This window comes from Saccopteryx leptura, chromosome 1, assembly GCF_036850995.1.
Source record: "Saccopteryx leptura isolate mSacLep1 chromosome 1, mSacLep1_pri_phased_curated, whole genome shotgun sequence".
NCBI lineage: Eukaryota > Metazoa > Chordata > Mammalia > Chiroptera > Emballonuridae > Saccopteryx > Saccopteryx leptura.
In genome coordinates this window covers 258,375,247-258,395,964 of record NC_089503.1, presented here as the reverse complement: position 1 = coordinate 258,395,964, position 20,718 = coordinate 258,375,247, and the positions used below count along the sequence as shown (strand labels likewise).

Genomic DNA, 20,718 nt, shown 5'->3' with positions numbered 1-20,718 from the left:
TATATAATGGAATTATAAAGTACTTAACCCTGGGAGAATAACCTTTTCAATCAGCATGATCCTCTGGAGATACTCCTGGATTGTTGCCTGTATCGGTAGTTTGTTTCCTTTTCTTTGCCAAGCAGTATTCCGTGGCACCACAGTTAGTTCAACCAATCCCACTGAAGGACATCCGGGGTGTTTTCAGTTTGGGGTGATGATGAATACAGCTGCACTAAACATTTGAGTACAGCATGTTATGTAAATCCAAGTCTCCATGCTCTGGATGACTACCTTAGAGTTGCTGGGTTGTATGATAGTTGTGTGTTTAGTTTTTTATTTTATTTATTTATTTATTTTATTTTTTACAGAAACAGAGAGACAGTCAGAGAGAGGGATAGATAGGGACAGACAGACAGGAACAGAGAGAGGAGAAGCATCAATCATCAGTTTTTCATTGCGACACCTTGGTTGTTCATTGATTGCTTTCTCATATGTGCCTTGACCGCGGGCCTTCAGTAGACCAAGTAACCCCTTGCTCAAGCCAGCGATCTTGGGTCTAAGCTGGTGAGCTTTTTGCTCAAACCAGATGAGCCCACACTCAAGCTGGTGACCTTGGGGTCTCGAACCCGGGTCCTCCGCATCCCAATCCAATGCTCCATCCACTGCGCCACCGCCTGGTCAGGCTGTGTGTTTAGTTTTTGTTTGTTTTGTTTTAAGAAACTGCAAAGTTGGCCCTGGCTGTTTGGCTCAGCGGTGGAGCATCGGCCTGGTGTGCAGAAGTCCCGGGTTTGATTCCCGGCCAGGGCACACAAGGGAAGCGCCCATCTGCTTCTCCACCCCTCCCCCTCTCCTTCCTCTCTGTCTCTCTCTTCCCCTCCCACAGCCGAGGCTTCATTGGAGCAAAAATGGCCCGGGCGCTGGGGATGGCTCCTTGGCCTCTGCCCCGGGCGCTGGAGTGGCTCTGGTCGCAACAGAGCAACGCCCCGGATGGGCAGAGCGTCGCCCCCTGGTGGGCGTGCCGGGTGGATCCCCGTCGGGCGCATGCGGGAGTCTGTCTGACTGTCTCTCCCCGTTTCCAGCTTCAGAAAAATACAAAAAAAAAAAAAAAAAAAGAAACTGCAAAGTTGTTTTCCAGAGTAGTTGTACCTTTTTACATTTCCTCTAGCACTGTAAGAGCAATCCATTTTTTCTGCCTGTTCACTAGTGTTGCTATTTTAGGCATTCTGATAGGTGTTTGCTGGCATCACTCTAGTTTTTTTTGTTTATTTTAACATTTATTTTACTGATTTTAGGGAGAGGAAAGGAGAGAGCAGGAGAGAGACAAGAACATCTGTTCCTGTGTGTGTCCTGACCGGGAATTGAACCGGCAACCTCTGTGCTTCATGATAATCTAACCAACCGAACTATCTGGTCAGGGCTCACTGTGGTTTTAATTTGCATTTCCCTGATGGCTGACAATATCGTGGCCATCTTTTCTGTGCTTATTTGCCATCTATATATTCTGTTTAGTGAACTGTTCCTCATGTGTTTTGCCCATGTTCTCACTGGACTGTTTACATTTTTGCTTTTGGGTTTTTAGAGTTTTTTGTATATTCCAGATACTAGTCCTATGTCAGGTGATTTGCAAGCATTTCCTCCCAGTCCTTAGCTTGTCTTTTCATCCTCTTATCTTTTGCAGAGCAAACATTTTTAATTTTGATGAGACTAAATTTACCAGATTTTTCTCTGATGAATTAGGCTTTTGGTGTCAAGTATAAGAACTCTTGGTCGTGGCCAGTTGGCTCAGTGGTAGAATGTCGGCCCAGTGTGTGGATATCCCGGGTTCAATTCCTTGGTCAGGTTACATAAGAGAAGTGACAATCTGTTTCTCCACCTCTCACTCTCCCCTCCCCCTTTTCTTTCTCTCTCGCTCCCCTCTCTTTCTCTCTCCCCTTCTCCCCCCCTTTCCCTCTTCTACTGCAGCCATGGCTCAGTTGAGTCGAGCACATCTGCACCTGGGCACTGAGGATGGCTCTGTGGAGCTTCTGACTCAGGAACTAAAAATAGCTCAGTTGCGAGCATGGCCCCAGATGGGCAGAGCATTGGCCACTGATGAGGTTGTCATGTAGATCCCAGTCGGGGTGCATACAGGAGTCTTGTTTCTCTATCTCCCTCCTCTAACTTAGAAAAGAAGAAAAAATAAATATAAAAACTCTCTGCTCAGCCCCTGATCCTAAATATCTTAAGTCTCTGATCCATTTGGAGTTAAATTTTTCATTCATTTTTTTTTTTTTTTTTGTATTTTTCTGATGTTGGAAACGGGGAGGCAGTCAGACAGACTCCCGCATGCGCCCGACGGGGATCCACCTGGCATGCCCACCAGGGGGCAATGCTCTGCCTATCTGGGGTATTGCTCTGTTGCAACCAGAGCCATTCTAGTACCTGAGGCAGAGGCAATGGAGCCATCCTCAGCGCCTGGGCCAACTTTGCTCCAGTGGAGCCTTGGCTGCGGGAGGGGAAGAGAGAGGCAGGGAGGAAGGAGAGGGGGAGGGGTAGAGAAGCAGATGGGCTCTTCCCCTGTGTGCCCTGGCCGGGAATTGAACCCAGGACTCCTGCATGCCAGGCCGATGCTCTACCACTGAGCCAACCGGCCAGGGCCTTGGAGTTAATTTTTGTATAAAGTATGAGAGTTATTTCAAATCTTATTTTCTTCTTCTGGCTGAATGTCTAATTACTCCACCACCATTTGTCAAACAGGCCTCTTTCCTCCTGAATGGCTTTTACATCTTTATCAAAAGTCAGTTTGGCACATTTCTGTGGGTTTGTTTCTGGGCTTTCTATTCTGTTCCATGGCTCTGTGTGTCTTTACATTAATGCCATACTATCTTGATTATTGTAGCTTTATAGCAAGCCTTGGAATCAGAGTGATCCTTCCAACTCTATTCCTTTTTTATTTTTTTTTATTTTAGATTTTATTTATTCTTTTTTTTTTATTAGAGAGAGAGAGAGAGAACAGGGGGAGGAGCTGGAAGCTTCAACTCCCATATGTGCCTTGACCAGGCAAGCCCAGGGATTTGAACTGGCGACCTCAGTATTCCAGGTCGATGCTTTATCCACTGCACCACCACAGGTCAGGCTTTATTCCTTTTTTAAAAAAATTATTATTTATTGAGTGATTTTTTTTTTTGTATTTTTCTGAAGTTGGAAATGGGGAGGTAGTCAGACTCCCACATGCGCCTGACCGGGATCCACCCAGCATGCCCACCTGGGGCGTTGCTCTGTTGCAACCAAAGCCATTCTAGCACCCGAGGCAGAGGCCATGGAGCCATCCTCAGCGCCTGGGCCAACTTTGCTCCAATGGAGCCCCAGCTGCGGGAGGGGAAGAGAGAGAGAAGAAGGAGAGGGGGAGGGGTGGATAAGCAGATGGGAGCTTCTCCTGTGTGCCCTGGCCGGGAATCGAACCCGGGACTCCTGCATGCCAGGCCGACGCTCTACCACTGAGCCAACCGGCCAGGGCTATTGATTGATTTTTGAGAGACAGAGAGAGGAAGGGAGAGAGAGAGAAGCATTCATTTGTCCCACTTAGTTGTACATTCATTGGTTGCTTCCCTTAACTACCCTGACTGGGGATTGAACCTGCTGCAATCTTGGTGTTTTGGGATAACACTCCAACCAAGTGAACTCACTGGGCAGATGATTTGTTTATTTATTTGTTTGTTTATTTATTTATTTATTTTAGTGAAGGAGGAGAGAGAGAGGGGTGGGGGGAGGAGCAGGAAGCATCAACTTCCATATGTACCTTGACCGAGCAAGTCTGAGGTTTCAAACTGGTGATCTCAGCATTCCAAATCGCTTCTTTATCCACTATGGCACCACAGGTCAGGCCAGGGCTATTCTTCTTTTTCAGAATTGTTTTATCCATCTTAGTTTTTTTGCCTTTCTTTTTACATTTTAGAATAATCCTTTGGGGTGATGGATGCATGATGCAGTGTGCAAATGATGTTTTGTTGTTAAGTTGTACCTGTGAAACCTGTATGATTTTGTGAACCAATGTCACCCCAATAAATTCAATTAAAAAATAATATTGGTGTCTACAGAGAAGCTTTCTGGTAGTAATTGAGTTAAACCTACATATCAGGGTTGTATACATTTTCTGCACATTGTTGCATTGACCTTTAGAAAATGTGGTAGGTTTATCTTCTCACAGGCAGCGCACAAGGTGTGTTTCTGCCTTGACCAGCCCTGCAGGGAACTTCTCTATGACTTTGCCAACCTGATGGTGAACACTAGCATTTTGTTCTATTTTTGCAATACATAAATTGAATGTCTCCCCCTAACTTTGCTGCATCTCTTATTTCTGAATCACCTTCCTCTTAGCCTTTACACACTTTTTAAGATAGTTTTATTTAGACAATTAATTTTAACGGGATGACATTGGTCAACTAGAACACATAGATTTAGAGAAAACATCTCCAGATCATTTTGACATTCGATTATGTTGTATATCCATCACCCAAAGTCAGATCATCCTCCCTCACCCTTCATTTGGTTTTCTTTGTGCCCCTCCCCTCCCTCTCCTCCTTTCCCCCCTGCCCCTCCCCCTGGTAACCATTGCACTCTTATCTATGTCCATGCCTTTATTCATTTTTTAACTGGGATATCTGTTTGTTTTTTAATTCATTCATTGATTGATTTTAGAGAGAGAGAGACAGAAACATCAATCTGTTTCTGTATGTGCTCTGACCAGGAATTGAACTGGCAAGCTCTGTGCATCAGGATAACACTAACCAACCCAGCTATCTAGCCAGGGCAGGATGTCTGTCTTTTTCCTTGAGCTTTTTTATAAAAGCTCTTTCTCACATTCACTTATTTTGCTTCTCTCAGTAATGCTTACTTTAGCTGTGGTTTAGGAACCTCTGATTGGGCAATCAGAGAGAGCTATCAGTTCCAGGAAGGTTCGGGATGCCCCAGTTTTTCCTGATAATTTTTGAGTGGTAGTGAGCTAAGCCTCAGTTTTCTTACCTGCAGAATGTGGCTGGGCACACAGCCTAGATCTGGGGTCGGGAACCTATGGCCCGCGAGCCAGATGGGGCTCTTTTGATGGCTGCATCTGGCTCGCAGACAAATCTTTAATAAAAAAAATAATAACATTAAAAATATAAAAAATTCTCGTGTATTACAATCCATTCATTTCCTACTGCTCATGTTCATGGTTGCGGGTGGCTAGAGCCAATCACAACTATCCTCCGGGACACCACCAAGTTTTTATTGGATAATGCATAACATACACGGGTTGTTGTATGGCTCTCACGGAATTATATTTTAAAATATGTGGTGTTCATGGCTCTCACGGAATTACATTTTATTTTTTTTTTTATTATTTTTTTTTTTTTCATTTTTCTGAAGCTGGAAACAGGGAGAGACAGTCAGACAGACTCCCGCATGCGCCCGACCGGGATCCACCCGGCACGCCCACCAGGGGCGATGCTCTGCCCACCAGGGGGCGATGCTCTGCCCATCCTGGGCGTCGCCATGTTGCGACCAGAGCCACTCTAGCGCCTGGGGCAGAGGCCACAGAGCCATCCCCAGCGCCCGGGCCATCTTTGCTCCAATGGAGCCTTGGCTGCGGGAGGGGAAGAGAGAGACAGAGAGGAAAGTGCGGCGGAGGGGTGGAGAAGCAAATGGGCGCTTCTCCTGTGTGCCCTGGCCGGGAATCGAACCCGGGTCCTCCGCACGCTAGGCCGACGCTCTACCGCTGAGCCAACCGGCCAGGGCAGGGAATTACATTTTAAAATATGTGGTGTTCATGGCTCTCTCAGCCAAAAAGGTTCCCGACCCCTGACCTAGATAATGGTTGTGCAAGCAACAAGGGTAACTGTCTCTAAGTGGAAGGCAAAAATTCAAAGATTATCAAGCAAGCACTTCTCCAGGCCCTATTTTTGCATCAGTATCTGGTTTCCCACATAGCAACTCAGACCAGCATGTCTTGGTGTTACGGACCTAACGTCCTCCAGAACTTGACAACAGCAATGAAAAACACAGCCATTATGAGGTCTCAATTTTCCTGGGGAAATGGTATGGTAGGCTGTGCTGGTTTTCACGTCAGTGCATATGCTTAAGTTGTGTCTTGCTCAGACTTTGACCATGTCTATTGAATAACATGCACCAATATGTGATCATGTGTGCATTTCTCGAGGTGAGCATTGTGGGAGGCCATGCTATGGCCCAGTGCTCGGCTTTGTCATACCTGGACCTTTTTTGCAGGGACACAGTAGCTTAGGGCCACATGGCCTGGGTGCTCCTCTGGCCCTGTCACCCTTTTGGCTCTGTGACCCTTAGTCTCCCCACCTATAAGTGGAGGCTACAATACTACCTGCCCATAGCATTTTGTGGAGTATTAAATGAGATGCAGGATAGAAAATGTGAGCACTCAATAAATATGATCCACCATTTATCAGAACAAGGAATTATAAATACTTTTCTAAAAATTTTATGATGAAAGCTAATTTGCTTCAAAAATGTCATTTTGAACTGAGCAAGGTCAGCGATCTTTCAAGGCCAGCAATCATTGCTTTGTTTTGCATGACAGAACATACTTCTGGCAGGCTGGGGATTCTCCTGGTTCCAGGAATAAAGATTTAGGAGTCCTGCCATAGACTCAAGTGAGGATCAGAGCTGGGTGGACACAGTTCTTGGGCATTAGGAGCGGTTAGAACCCTGACTGTCAGAGGGTCTTTCCTCATAAATGATTCTGTTGTGCCCTAATCTCAAGTTGGTTTATTTGGCATTAAAATCACAGGCATTCACCTAACTGTGGTGTTTTAAAGCCCTCTTAACAAAAAGATGTGAACTTGTTCTCTAATGTGCCATCTGTTGTTGCCCCATTAGTAAATTGCAGCTGAGCTGGAGGAACTTTTCATGTTCTCTCTCTTAGTATTTTATTTTATTTTTTATTAAGTGAGAGGTGGGAAGGCAGAGAGACAGACTCCTGCATGCGCCCTGACTGGATCCACCCAGCAAGCTCCCTGCCAGGCAATACTCTGTCCTTCTGGGGCCGTTGCTTCGTTATTTGGCAGCTGAGCTATTTTAGTGCCTGAGGGGAGGTCATGGAGCCATCCTCAGAGCCTGGGGCCAACTTGCTCAAACTAATCTAGCCATGGCTGTGGGAAGAGAGAGAGAGAGAGAGAGAAAGGGGGAGGGGGGGGAGTGGACAAGCATATGGTCACTTCTCCTGTGTGTCCTGACCAGGAATCCAACCCAGTATATCCACATGCTGGCCAACACTCTACCGCTGAGCCAACTGGCTAGGGCCTCTCTTAGTATTTTAAAACATGAAGGGAACATCTGGTAAAGATGGCATAGGTAAACGCAGTACTTTGAACCTCCCACAACCACATCAAAATTACAACTAAGCTACAGAACAGTCATCATTCAGAACTGCTTGAAATCTAGCTGTATAGAGGGTCTATAACTAAGGATATAAAGAAGCCACGGCTTGACCAGGCGGCGCAGTGGATAGAGCGTCGGACTGGGATGCAGAGGACCCAGGTTCGAGATTCTGAGGTTGCCAGCTTGAGCGCGGGCTCATCCAGTTTGAGCAAAAGCTCACCAGCTTGGACCCAAGGTTGCTGGCTCGAGCAAGGGGTTACTCGGTCTGCTGTAGCCCCACGGTCAAGGCACATATGAGAAAGCAATCAATGAACAACTAAGGTGTCGCAATGAAAAACTGATGATTGATGCTTCTCATCTCTCTTCGTTCCTGTCTGTTCCTCTCTCTCCCTCTCTCTGACTCTCTCTCTGTCTCTTTAAAAAAAAAAAAAGAAGAAGAAGCCACACTGAGACTGGTAGGAGGGGCAGAGACGAGGACTTGGCTGGTTCCACTGTTATGTATGTGGTTAGAAATCAGGAGTCATATCTTGTCTGCAGAGTCCCCCCTACCTCCAAGGAGTGAGGGAGTCCCAGAGCCACACTAGGCTCCCTCAGCCCAGGGTTCAGTGTTGGGAAGAGAAGTCCCCATGATTTCTGGCTGTAAAAACCAGTGGAGATTGTGATGAGTGGGATGGAGGGCTCCTGGAGTCCCAGGTAGTACCTTTTGAAGGGTCCACACAAACTTACTTAGACTCACTTGCTCTGAGCTCCAGTGTTGGGGCACGAGCTCAAAAGGTGCCAGAGACATATAGAGAAGAACTGAATTTTTTGACAACAAAACATGAGCTGGAGGGGCAGCTTTTTCCCAGACAGAAGTACTAGCAGAGGCCATTGTCCCTTTACTGAGCCCTCCCCTGACAGAGCTGGCTGGGGGTCTCTGTATCTGACACTCCATCAACCTGGCTAATACTGTTTGCCCTGCCCTGGTGATTCCCTGAGACCCCCACCACACACAACTTGTGGGCCCACCCCTAGCCCTTTCCGGTGGGTTTCCCATATAAATGACCTGTCTTGGCTCATGCTGCCAACCTTCTTAAAATCCCTCAACAAGCAGCATCAGGCCTCTGTGTGCTCTGTACCTCTTGCTAAGTGGCCTCTGGCCTGGCATGAGTGGCAGCCAGCCCTGGTTCACAGCTTGGCCTCTCCTGGGCACCTCCAAGCCCAGCATAAGTAGCAGCCATCAACAGATTGCTTTGTAGGTCATGCCACGTTACTCTGGGCAGGGCCATGGCAGTGGATGACCTTGGCCTGAACTTCCCAGGAAGCCCCAGAGCCAGTGCACCCAGTGTACAGCTTTAGACCACACCAAAGCACTACCCAGCCACCTCCACAAGCAACAGACTCAAGGAGTGGACTTGGCAGGTACCTTTGCCCCACAGAAGTATGTTATACTCCATGTGTATCCTCTGCACTGCAGATACTCATTGGTGGTTGTGGTCAGTCCTCAGAGCCGATTGGCCTGGAGTTAGATCACCCTCGTTGATGTGCCAGTAGCAATCAAGGCTCAATTACAACAGTAGGTTGCACACAGCCCACATGAGGGTGTGGGGTGCATTTGGGTGACTGGGCCCTACAGGACACCTATTATATAAAGCTGCTGTACCAAGACTAAGAGATATTGCAGCTCTACCTAATACTGAGAAACAAATACAGGTAGGCAGCCAAAATGAAGAGACAATGAAACGTCCCAAATGAAAGAACAGAACAAAACTCTAGAAATAAAGAACTAAACAAAATGGAGACAAGCAATTTACCAGATGCAGAGTTCAAAACACTGGTTATAAGGATGCTCAATGGACTTAGGGAAAGACTAGAAGAACTTAGAACTTAAAGATATAAAAAACATAAAAATGGAGATAGAAAACATAAGAACCAATCAGAAATGAAGAATAAACTAACTTAAATGAGGAATGCATTACAGGGAATCAACAGTGAAGTAGAAGAAGCAGAGGATCAGATCAGTGATTTGGAAGATAAGGAAGCAGAAAACTCTCAATCAGAAGAGCAAAAAGAAAAAAGAATCCAAAAATATGAGGATAGTATAAAGAGCCTCTGGGAGAACTTCATTTTATTTTATTTTCATTTTTATTTTTTTATTCAGTTTTTAGAGAGGGAAGAGAGTGAGAGAAAAAGAGAGAGAGAGAGAGAAAGAGAAAGGGGGGAGGAACAGGAAGTATCAACTCCCATATGTGTCTTGACCAGACAAGTTCAGGGTTTTTGAACTGGCGACCTCCGTGTTCCAGGTCGATGCTTTATCCACTGCGCCACCACAGGTCAGGCTGGGAGAACTTCAATGTATCAACATTCACACTGTGATGGTGCTAGAAGGAGAAGAGTAAGAGCAAGGGATTGAAAACCTGTTTGAGAAAATGATGGAAAACGTCTCTAACCTGGTGAAGGAAACAGAAATACAAGTCCAGGAAGTGCAGAGAATCCCAATCAAGATGAACTCAGAGTCCCACACCAAGACACATCACAATTAAAATGCCAAAGTTTCAAGACAAAGAATCCTCCTGGCTAGGTAGCTCAGTTAGTGAGAGCATTGTCCCAGTATGCCAAGGTTGCAGGTTTAATCCCCAGTCAGGGCACATATAAGAATCAACCAATGAAAACATTAAAAAAAAAGTGGAACAACAAATAGATGTTTCTCTCTATATAAAATCAGTTTTTTAAAAGAGACAAACTTATACCTGACCAGGCGGTGGCGCAATGGATAGAGCGTTGGACTGGGATGCAGAGGACCCAGGTTCGAGACCCCGAGGTCGCCAGCTTGAGCGCAGGCTCATCTGGTTTGAGCAAAGCTCACCAGCTTGGACCCAAGGTCGCTGGCTCGATCGAGCAAGGGGTTACTTGGTCTGCTGTAGCCACACGGACAAGGCACATATGAGAAAGCAATCAATGAACAACTAAGGTGTCGCAACAAAAAACTAATGATTGATGCTTCTCATCTCTCTCAGTTCCTGTCTGTCCCTATCTGTCCCTCTCTTTGACTCTGACTCTCTCTGTCTCTAAAAAATAAAATAAAAGAGACAAACTTAAAAGCAGCAAGAGAAAAGCAATTAGTTACAAGGGAGCTCCCATATGACTCTCAGCTGATTTCTCAATAGAAACTACAGGCTAGAAGGGATTGGCAAGAAATATTTTATGTGATGAAATATTAGGCAAGGGCCTATAACCAAGAAGACTACCCAGCACAGCTATCATTTAGAATCGAAGGGACAGATAAAGAGCTTCTGAGACAAGAAAAAGCTAGAGGAGTTCATCAGTACCAAATCAGTATTAACCAGAAATGTTAAAGGGTCTTCTTTAAGAAGAAGGAAAAAAAGGTGAAAAATGTGGGAGGGGGGGGGGGAAAGGTGACTAATAAACTGGCAATAAATACATATAGATCAACAATTACTTTAAATGCAAATGGATTAAATTCACCAATCTAGACAATCAGAGGCTGAATGGTAACAAAACAAGAGCCTTACATATGCTATCTACCAGAGACTTCCTTCAGGTCTAAAGAAAGCTACATACAGACTGAAAGTAAAGGGATGAAAAAGACATTCCATGAAAATAGAAACAAACACAAAATCTAGGGTGGCAGTACTTATACCACATAAAATAGACTTTAAAACAAAGGTTATAACAGAGAAGGACCCAGCATTTCCACTTCTGGGCACTTATCCAAAGAAACCCAAAACACTGAATCAAAAAGATATATACATTCTTAAGTTTATTGCAGCATTATTTACAATAGCCAAGATGTGGAAGCAGCCTAAATGTCCGTCAGTAGATGAATGGATAAAGAAAAAGTAGTGCATATATACAATGGAATATGACTCAGCCATAAAAATGAAATCTTGCCATCTGCAACAACATAGATGGACCTACAGAGTATCGTGCTGAGTAAAATAAGTCAGACAAAGAAAGCCAAATGTGGATGATTTCATTTGTATGTAGAATCTAAAAAACAAATGAGCAAGCAGAACAGAAAGAGACTCATAGATACAGAGAACATTTTAACAGTTGCCAGATGAGAGGGGCATTGAAGGGATTGGTGAAAAAGATGAAGGGATTTAGAAGTATAAATTGGTAGTTACAGACTAGTCATGGGGATGTAAAAAGGGAATATAGTCAATAATATGATAATTCTCTATGGTATCAGATGGTACTAGATTTATCAGGCTGATCACTTTTTAAGTTATATAAATTTATAATCATGGGATTGTACACCTGAAATAGAATATTGTTTGTCAACTAATTACAATAAAAAAATTTAAAAAGACACATGAAGAGCAACTAAAAGCTCAAATCGAAACTTACTGAACTTCATCAATAATTCAGTCACTGCCTTGGCCCTGGCTTGGTGGCTCAGTAGTAGATAGAACAACGGCCCATTGTGCTAAGGACATTGTGGGTTCAGTCCCTGGTCAGGGCACATTCGAGAAGCAATCTATGAGTGCACAACTAAATGGAACAACTAAGTGGAACAATGAATTGATGCTTCTCTCTCTCTCTCTCTCTCTCTCTCTCTCTCTCTCTCCCCCTTCCTCCCTCCCTCCCTCCCTCCCTCCCTCGCACCTACCTCTCTTTCTCCCTTCATTTCTCTTTTCTCTTTCTTTCTCTCTCAAATCAATGGAAACTTTTTTAAAAATTAAAAAAAAAATACTTTAGACACTACCAAGTTGAAGATGGCATTTTATTTATTGATTTTAGGGAAGAAGGAAGGGAGAGATAAATATCAATTTTTTACTCCACTTATTGATGCATTCATTGGTTGATTCTTGTATGTGCCCTGCTTGGGGACTGAACATGCAACCCTGGTGAGTCAGTATGACGCTAACTGAGCTATTTGGCCAGGGCAGAGATGGCTGTTGGAGATCAACATACTTGGCTGGCTCTGTCTTGCTTCCATTCTTGAAGGCATCACGAGGCCCTCTGCAGGCTCTTACACTTGAAAACCTTGTCCCCTGGCCTATTCAATTTCTGCCTTTGCCCTGGGCTTGGCGCTGGGCTTACCTTAGGGTCAGACATGGGCTTACAGCTCAGAGTGCTTTGGCCCAGTAGCTTTGATATATTCTGTGGGAACTGCTGCCCAGCAGCCGGCTGGTTGTGACCAAAGTCTCTGTGCAGAAACTAGCCACACAGACTGCTCATCATTTGACAGATTATTGACGTCAGCACATGCGTCTTTGGCTTTGTTGTAGCGACATTTTTGGCAGCTTGCAGGTGTGACAACTGTCCCTGAGAGAAAGTAGAGTGTTAAGAGGAGGTGCCAATTAGACCTAGTGGTTTCCCTTCTCCCCCCTCCCCACCTTCCCCCCTTTTTATTTTATTTTATTTTTTTCTGAAGTGAGAAGCGAGGAGGCAGAGAGACAGACTCCCGCATATGCCAGACCTGGATCCACCTGGCATGCCCACCAGGGGCTGATGCTCTGCCCATCTGGGGTGTTGCTCCATTGCAACGCGAACCATTCTAGCGCCTGAGGCGGAGGCTACGGAGTCATCCTCAGTGCCTGGGCCAACTTTGTTCCAATGGAGCCTTGGCTGCGAGAGGGGAAGAGAAAGACAGGAAAGAGAGGGGGAAGGGTGGAGAAGCAGATGGGCACGTCTCCTATGTGCCCTCACCAGGAATCGAACCTGGGACTTCCACACGACGGGCCGATGCTCTACCGCTGACCCAACCAGCCAGGACCCACCTTCCCCCCTATCTGCTTTTGCAATATCTGAAGTATGTGTAGTTAAAATCCAAACCTCTTTCTGCTTCATTGCCCCAGTTTACCCAAGTTAATACTCGTAGTTAGGAGTGACAGTGGCACACTCTAGTTTTTTGTTAGTTGAGATGATTTGAGATTGACGCCTGGATAGGGTAAGCCCTCGGCACAGATGAGTGGAGCTTTAGATCTGGTGCTTTAGACACTATGGACTTTTCAGAATCTTGTTCCTCTTGATCATGGATCTTGGGAAGTTTGAGAGAGTTGTTAATCTTGTCTGCCCCACTGGACTCATGGTAGCTTGGAAACTTTTCTTGCCTGCCATGAGATCTTTAAAAAAAACCCAAAACCATGGGAAATGCACTTCAGACCTGCACTTCCCTGATTTTTGGTGGAAAGGGGACCTTTGTTGTCATAGTGGGGAGTTGGGATCTGTGCAGTCCACTCTGGTGAGTCAGTGGCATGTGATGTACTGTATTGGCCCAGCCACTGTCACCTTGACTGAGAGATGGCAAACAGCCTATCTGACTTTGCTTCTTCTGTTGGCCTTACTCCTCTGGGGAGATGGGAATGTTTTGAAAAAAGGCAGTTTTAAACCTAGGAGGCCACACAGAGAGTCCTGGTGGACACTATCACCTAAGGTCATAGGAGCTAAGGGTGACATCTTCCATCAGTGATGGTGTCAGGCAAGGGCTCTGGGCAAGGAGCTAATGCAGCAGCATACTTCTTAATCCTTACTAATACTATTATGTTTTCTTTCTTTTTTGTGTATGACAGAGACAGAGAGAGTCAGAGAGAGGGACAGATAGGGACAGACAGACAGGAACAGAGAGAGATGAGGAGCATCAATTCTTTGTTGCGGCTCCTTAGTTGTTCATTGATTGCTTTCTCATATGTGCCTTGACCGGGGGGGGGGGGGGGGGCTACAGCAGACCAAGTGACCCCTTGCTCAAGGTGACCTTGTGCTCAAGCAGGTGAGCCTTGCTCAAATCAGATGAGCCCACGCTCAAACTGGTGACCTCATAGTCTTGAACCTGGGTCCTCTGCATCCCAGGCCGACGCTCTGTCCACACTGCCACCACCTGGTCAGGCTATTATCTTTTCTTTTTTTTAATTTATTTATATTTTTATTTATTTATTTTATTTATTTATTTCAGAGACAGAGCGAGAGTCAGAGAGAGGGATAGATAGGGACAGACAGACAAGAACAGAAAGAGATGAGAAGCATCATCATCAGTTTTTCTTTTTTTTTTTTTTACAGAGGCAGAGATAGACTGGGACAGACAGACAGGAATGGAGAGAGATGAGAAGCATCAATCATTAGTTTCTCGTTGCGCATTGCGACTTCTTAGTTGTTCATTGATTGCTTTCTCATATGTGCCTTGACCGTGGGCCTTCAGCAGACCGAGTAACCCCTTGCTGGAGCCAGCGACCTTGGGTTCAAGCTGGTGAGCTTTTTGCTCAAACCAGATGAGCCCGCACTCAAGCTGGCGACCTTGGGGTCTCGAACCTGGATCCTTCCGCATCCCAGTCCGATTTTCTATCTACTGCGCCACTGCCTGGTCAGGCAAATCATCAGTTTTTCGTTGCAACACCTTAGTTGTTCATTGTTTGCTTTCTCATATGTGCCTTGACCGGGGGCCTTCAGCAGACCGAGTAACCCCTTGCTGGAGCCAGCGACTTTGTGAAGTATTGTATGCTGAGCTGAGGACTTTTTTTGTTTGTTTGTTTGTTTTTTGTGGCAGAGACAGAGAGAGTCAGAGAGCGGGACAGATAGGGACAGACAGATAGGAAGGGAGAGAGATGAGAAACATCAATTCTTCATTGCGGCTCCTTAGTTGTTCATTGATTGCTTTCTCATATGTGCCTTAACCGCGGGCCTTCAGCAGACCGAGTGATCCCTTGCTTGAGCTAGCGACCTTGGGTTCAAGTTGGTGAACTTTGCTCAAACCAGATGAGCCCGCGCTCAAGCTGGCAAGTGACCTTGCATCTCGAACCTGGGTCCTCTGCATCCCAGTCCAATGCTCTATCCACTGCACCACCGCCTGGTCAGGCTGAGCTGAGGACTTTGAACTTCCTGCCTACTATAGGGGGAGTGGTCACTGAGCAGCTATCTTCCAGCAGGGCCAGTGTGCATTTCTTTATTTTATTTTATTTTTTATTTTTTTGTATTTTTTCCGAAGCTAGAAACGGGGAGAGACAGTCAGACTCCCGCATGCGCCCGACCGGGATCCACCCGGCACGCCCACCAGGGGGCGACGCTCTGCCCACCATGGGGCGATGCTCTGCCCCTCCGGGGCGTTGCTCCGTTGAGACCAGAGTCACTCCAGTGCCTGGGGCAGAGGCCAAGGAGCCATCCCCAGCGCCTGGACCAACTTTGCTCCAGTGGAGCCTCGGCTGTGGGAGGGGAAGAGAGAGACAGAGAGGAAGGAGAGGGGGAGGGGTGGAGAAGCAGATGGGCGCCCCTCCTGTGTGCCCCGGCCGGGAATCGAACCCGGGACCCCTGCACGCCAGGCCGATGCTCTACCACTGAACCAACCGGCCAGGGCCTTATTTTTCTTCTTTTGTGTGTGTGTATGAGCTTTGTCAGCTAAAACATTTTTTTTAATTGATTGATTTTAGAGAGATAAAAAAGAGGAAAGAGAGGGACAGAAAGAGACAGGGTTATCAATCTGTTTCTCTTTGTGCCCTGACCAGGGATCGAGCCAGCAACTTTTGTGCTCAGGTTAACACTCTATCAATTGAGCTATCCGGCCAGGGCAATATGTACATGTCTGTGTAGTTCCTTGGTGGCAGATGGGGATGAAAACTGGGTCTGGAAAACCTGTCTGAAGCTTGCATGTGTGTTTGGTGATTCATGATGATGTGCAGAGACTCCTGTTCTGATTCTGGATCCAGAGAACGATCTCAGAGGGAAAGGGTGTCTTTCTCTGAGCTCTCAGACACATTGAATCCCATCATTCAGTACATGGGAATTGACTTTGGGCTGTCACTTCTGCCTGAACAACCATGTTGTTGGCACAGAAATTAAAGAACATTAGTATTTTCTTTTTCTAAATAGAGTAAGTTTAGTATCTGTGTCTGAAAATAAATTGCAGTCTGTGTATAGAGGATATGTAAAGTATATATATTTTGTTTTTCATTATTACGGTATATATTTTGGTAATGACAAAATTGAGGTGTGTGTCCACTTTTAACCAATATCTGGTTTTGTTTACAGATTCCCCCTGGAAATCCATTATATGAATCTTATTACAAGCAGGTAAGTTCCGTTGATATCTTTTTGGGTGGAATTAGAGAGTAAGTAAACTGGAAAGCACACAGCTCTATTGAAGTCTGGTGTGGCCTCTAGTTCCTTCTGTTTTCTGGATTACTAGCCCCAGTTTGTGTGGTGGATGCTGCCTTACCTGTTGTTCCGCTTCCAGGAGCCGCATCTCAGTGTTGTTTCCCCATTGCAGGTAGACCCAGCATATACAGGGAGAGTTGGAGCCAGTGAAGCTGCACTTTTTCTAAAGAAGTCTGGGCTTTCAGACATTATCCTTGGGAAGGTACGTCAAGACTGAGGGTGATTTCTGCAGTGACCCTTGGGGTTCCCCCCCCCGACAGGTGGAAGGCTGCCTTCTGAGACCCCTCTGGGGTCTTGGGGACGGGCCTTCTGGGGAGTGGGCAGGCTACTGCCAGCCTTTCAGGGCTATAATTGGTGGGTCCACGTGCTCTGGTGGCAGCTGCCATCTGCTGGTTAGGTAGCAGACAAGAGGCCTGAGTGTTGTATTTTTTTGTATTTTTCCTAAGTTAGAAGCGGGGAGGCAGTCAGACAGACTCCCGCCTGCGCCTGACTAGGATCCACCTGGCATGCCCACCAGTGAGTGATGCTCTGCCCATTTGGGGCATTGCTCTGTTGTGGCCGGAGCCAGGAGCCATTCTAGTGCCTGAGGCGGAAGCCATGGAGCCATCCTCAGCACCCGGGCCAACTTTGCTCCAGTGGAGCCTTGGCTGTGGGAGGGGAAGAGAGAGACAGAGAGAAAGGAGAGGGGAAAGGGTGGAGAAGTAGTTGGGCGCTTCTGTGTGCCCTGACCGGTAACCAAACCCGGGATATCCACATGCTGGGCTGATGTTCTACCACTGAGCTAACTGGCCAGGGCAAGAGGCCTGAGTGTTTTAAGCGTCTTGACAACTTATGGATTTATGTCAGCCTGGGAACTGAATTGGCTGGGTGTTCTTGGGACTCTGCCACAGACTGGCGGAGGGAGGAGCACAGGTCAGTCACCTGCTCTGGGAATCGCTCCAGCCATGATATAGTGGTGATGGCTCCTATTTTGTGAATAAATAGGCAGTGGTCGGCAGTTGCACTCATGAGAATTTCTGTGTTTCTGCAGATATGGGACTTGGCCGATCCAGAAGGTAAAGGGTTCTTGGACAAACAGGTATATACACGTATGCTCAGAGCAAGTGGAGGGGCTAGGCCAGAGTTCCCAGGCTGGCACCTCTGCACTTCCTTCCTGTTTTCAATGCTGACACATGTTACTAGACAAATGTACAGTTGTCAAATTGTTAAAATGGGAAGGTTTTCTTTCTAAATAAAGGCCTTTTGTTGAATACTTGGAGCCATCTTTAATGGTTAGTGTATCTTTTCATTTTTTTGTGTGCTTACAAGTGACTTAAAGGCTTTCCAAACATTTTATTTTGAAATAACTTCAGTCTCTTGTGGAAGCTGCAGATATAGTTCAGAGTTCCTGTGTCTCATACCTCAGCAGCTCCCCCCTCCCCCATGACAGCAGCTTATGTCATTATAGCACAATGTTCAGAGTTCAGAGCCAGGGCAGCACGAAACCAGAGGCTATATTCAGAGCTGACCAGTTGTACATGCACTTCTTTGTGGGGTTTTGGGTTTAGGGGTGTGTGTGTGTGTGTGTGTGTGTGTGTGTGTGTAGTTCTGAGGCATTTTATCACTTATATAAATTCACATAACCATCACCACAGTCAGGACTTAGGCCTGACCCAGCACCACTGAGGATCTACTTCTGCTTTCCTTCATAGTCACACTGTAGCCTCTGGCAACTACTAGTCCCTTCTTCATTATAATTTTATCATTTTGAGCATGTTCTATAAATGAAAATTTATAGTACTTATAAATGATTTTAAATGGTCATATTAATTTTGTTTAGCTTTTTCCTAAACTACATTCCAAGGGATGTTGTTCCTGGTGTCCCATAGTCCATGATCTGATCTGTTGGAGAAGCACCATACACTGTTCCTCCCTTTCTTAGTGCATAGTGTGATAAGAGTCACACTATGCATCAACCTGTATAAGGTTCTGAGGATTCTCATGAGAAAGAAGCCCGTTACCTTTGCCTAATTTAGTCCCCCTGAACTATGTCCCCTTCACTCTCTACTTTAGTGCAGTGGTCCCCAATCCCCGGGCCACGGACCGGTACTGGTCCGTGGGCCATTTGGTACCGGTCCACAGAGAAAGAATAAATAACTTACATTATTTCCGTTTTATTTATATTGAAGTCTGAATGATGTTTTATTTTTTATTTATTTATTTATTTATTTATTTATTTATTTATTTTGTATTTTTCCGGAGCCAGAAATGGGGAGGCAGTCAGACAGACTTCCACATGCGCCTGACGGGGATCCACCCGGCATGCCCACCAGGGGGCGATGCTCTGCTCATCTGGGACATCGCTATGTTGTGACCAGAGCCACTCTAGCGCCTGAGGCAGAGGCCACAGAGCTATCCTCAGCGCCTGGGCCAACTTTGCTCCAATGGAGCCTCGGCTGCGGGAGGGGAAGAGAGAGACAGAAAGGAAGGAGAGGGGGAGGGGTGGAGAAGCAGATGGGCGCTTCTCCTGTGTGCCCTGGCTGGGAATCGAACCTGGGACTCCTGCATGCCAGGCCAATGCTCTACCACTGAGCCAACCGGCCAGGGTGATGTTTTATTTTTAAAAAATGACCAGATTCCCTCTGTTACATCCGTCTAAGACTCACTCTTGACGCTTGTCTCATAAGTTCGACAATTATATTTAAAAAGACCACAGTTTTTATGCCGGTCGCATAATTTTATTTTGTATATTTATCCGTCCCACCCTAAAGGCCGGTCCATGAAAATATTTTCTGACATTAAACCGGTGTGTGGCCCAAAAAAGTTTGGGGACCACTGCTTTAGTGGGCATTCTGTGGACAAACTGAAGAAGACTTGATCTATTTCTTATCTTTTTGAAGATATTTTTTAAAACTTTAGGTTTAAAACATTTCATGTTCTTGGTCCAGTTGATCAACAAAAAAATTAGGTGATGCTGCGTGAGTCCCCTAAGCCTATGATGTGGCTGGTTCACGGTTAGGAGGGGGCAAGGAGGAGCCAAAAGTGTTGATGTTCAGTGATGTTCAGGTCCTTTGTCCCTGCATGGGAGGTAAAAGCCAACTCAGGCCATGATGGGTGGAGGATGCCCTAGTCAGTGAGACCAGCCAAGAGGATCACAGTAAATAATGAATGTAAATTCCCAAACAGCAGTGTCTATTTCAAACCATTTTTAAAAAATCATGAATATGAATCATAATTCATAGTCTTAAACATGTTAAGCTTGCTACTTATATAATCTAGCATTTTCTAAGTGTTGGGAGCTCACTATTTTTGAAAATACATTTATTTGAAATATTATAGCATTCAGACAACAAGTGGGCTAAATCTGTCTTAGCATATTCATTTAAACAGTGCTCTCAGGTGAGACCAGTTCAACTTGACACTGTAGGTGACTTTTGCACATACAGTCTTTCTTGTTGAAATGAACTGAAATCCTCTATTCCCTGAAGCCTACTGCTGCAGACAGCTCTTTCTCTGCCACCACCACCAGCTGGGTAGAATTTACACTTCCTCCTTTTTTTGGATTTGCAGGGTTTCTATGTTGCACTGAGACTAGTGGCCTGTGCACAGAGTGGCCACGAAGTTACCTTGAGCAATCTGAATTTGAACATGCCACCGCCTAAATTTGTAAGTGTCAAAATCCCCAGTTCACCTTGTAATAATCACTCATCTATCATCTGTCTGTCTTTCTCCCTCCGTATTTTCTTTCTCCCTTTTTTTATTGAGATGAAATTCACATAATCTAAAAGTAACCATTTTAAAATGATCAGTTCCATGATATTTAGTGTATTCATAATATTTTGCAACCATTACCTCTATCTAGTTCTAGAACATTTTCATCACCCTAAAAGGAAACCCTCCACCCTTTAAATAGTCACTTCCCATTTCCCCCTCCCCCAGCCCCTGGCAGCCACTAATCTGCTTCTGTCTCTGGATCTGCCTATTCCAGACATTTTATGGAATCACACATCTGGCTTTTTTCACTCAGCGTAATGTTGTTACAGTTCAATCACATTGTAGTGTGTGTGTCAATGCTTCATACCTTTTCATGGCTGAAGAAGTGCGTTGTATGGCCCACCTATTTTGTTTGTTTAACTGCTGGTGAACATAAAAATTCATGTACAAGATTTGTTTGTACACCTTTTCACTTCTTTTTCTTTTTTTGTGTGTGACAGAGAGAGACAGAGGGACATACAGGGACAGACAGACAGGAAGGGAGAGAGATGAGAAGCATCAATTCTTGCGTCACCTTTGTTGTCCATT

General features: G+C 45.6%; 1 protein-coding gene across 9 annotated transcripts in view; it reads left to right on the top strand.

Annotated features, from left to right (window-relative positions):
• The window catches only part of EPS15L1 (epidermal growth factor receptor pathway substrate 15 like 1), a 128,465-nt gene that overhangs the window by 22,010 nt on the left and 85,737 nt on the right, over positions 1-20,718 (top strand). For 8 of the 9 annotated variants that reach the window (XM_066348826.1, XM_066348799.1, XM_066348766.1 and 5 more), the window contains exons 2-5: positions 16,312-16,353; positions 16,550-16,639; positions 17,468-17,515; positions 19,987-20,082. In XM_066348826.1, the coding sequence (XP_066204923.1) occupies positions 16,312-16,353; positions 16,550-16,639; positions 17,468-17,515; positions 19,987-20,082 (276 nt within the window). Of the gene's footprint in view, positions 1-16,311; positions 16,354-16,549; positions 16,640-17,467; positions 17,516-19,986; positions 20,083-20,718 lie in introns of those variants that run through there. The other variant, XM_066348784.1, reaches the window with a different exon arrangement.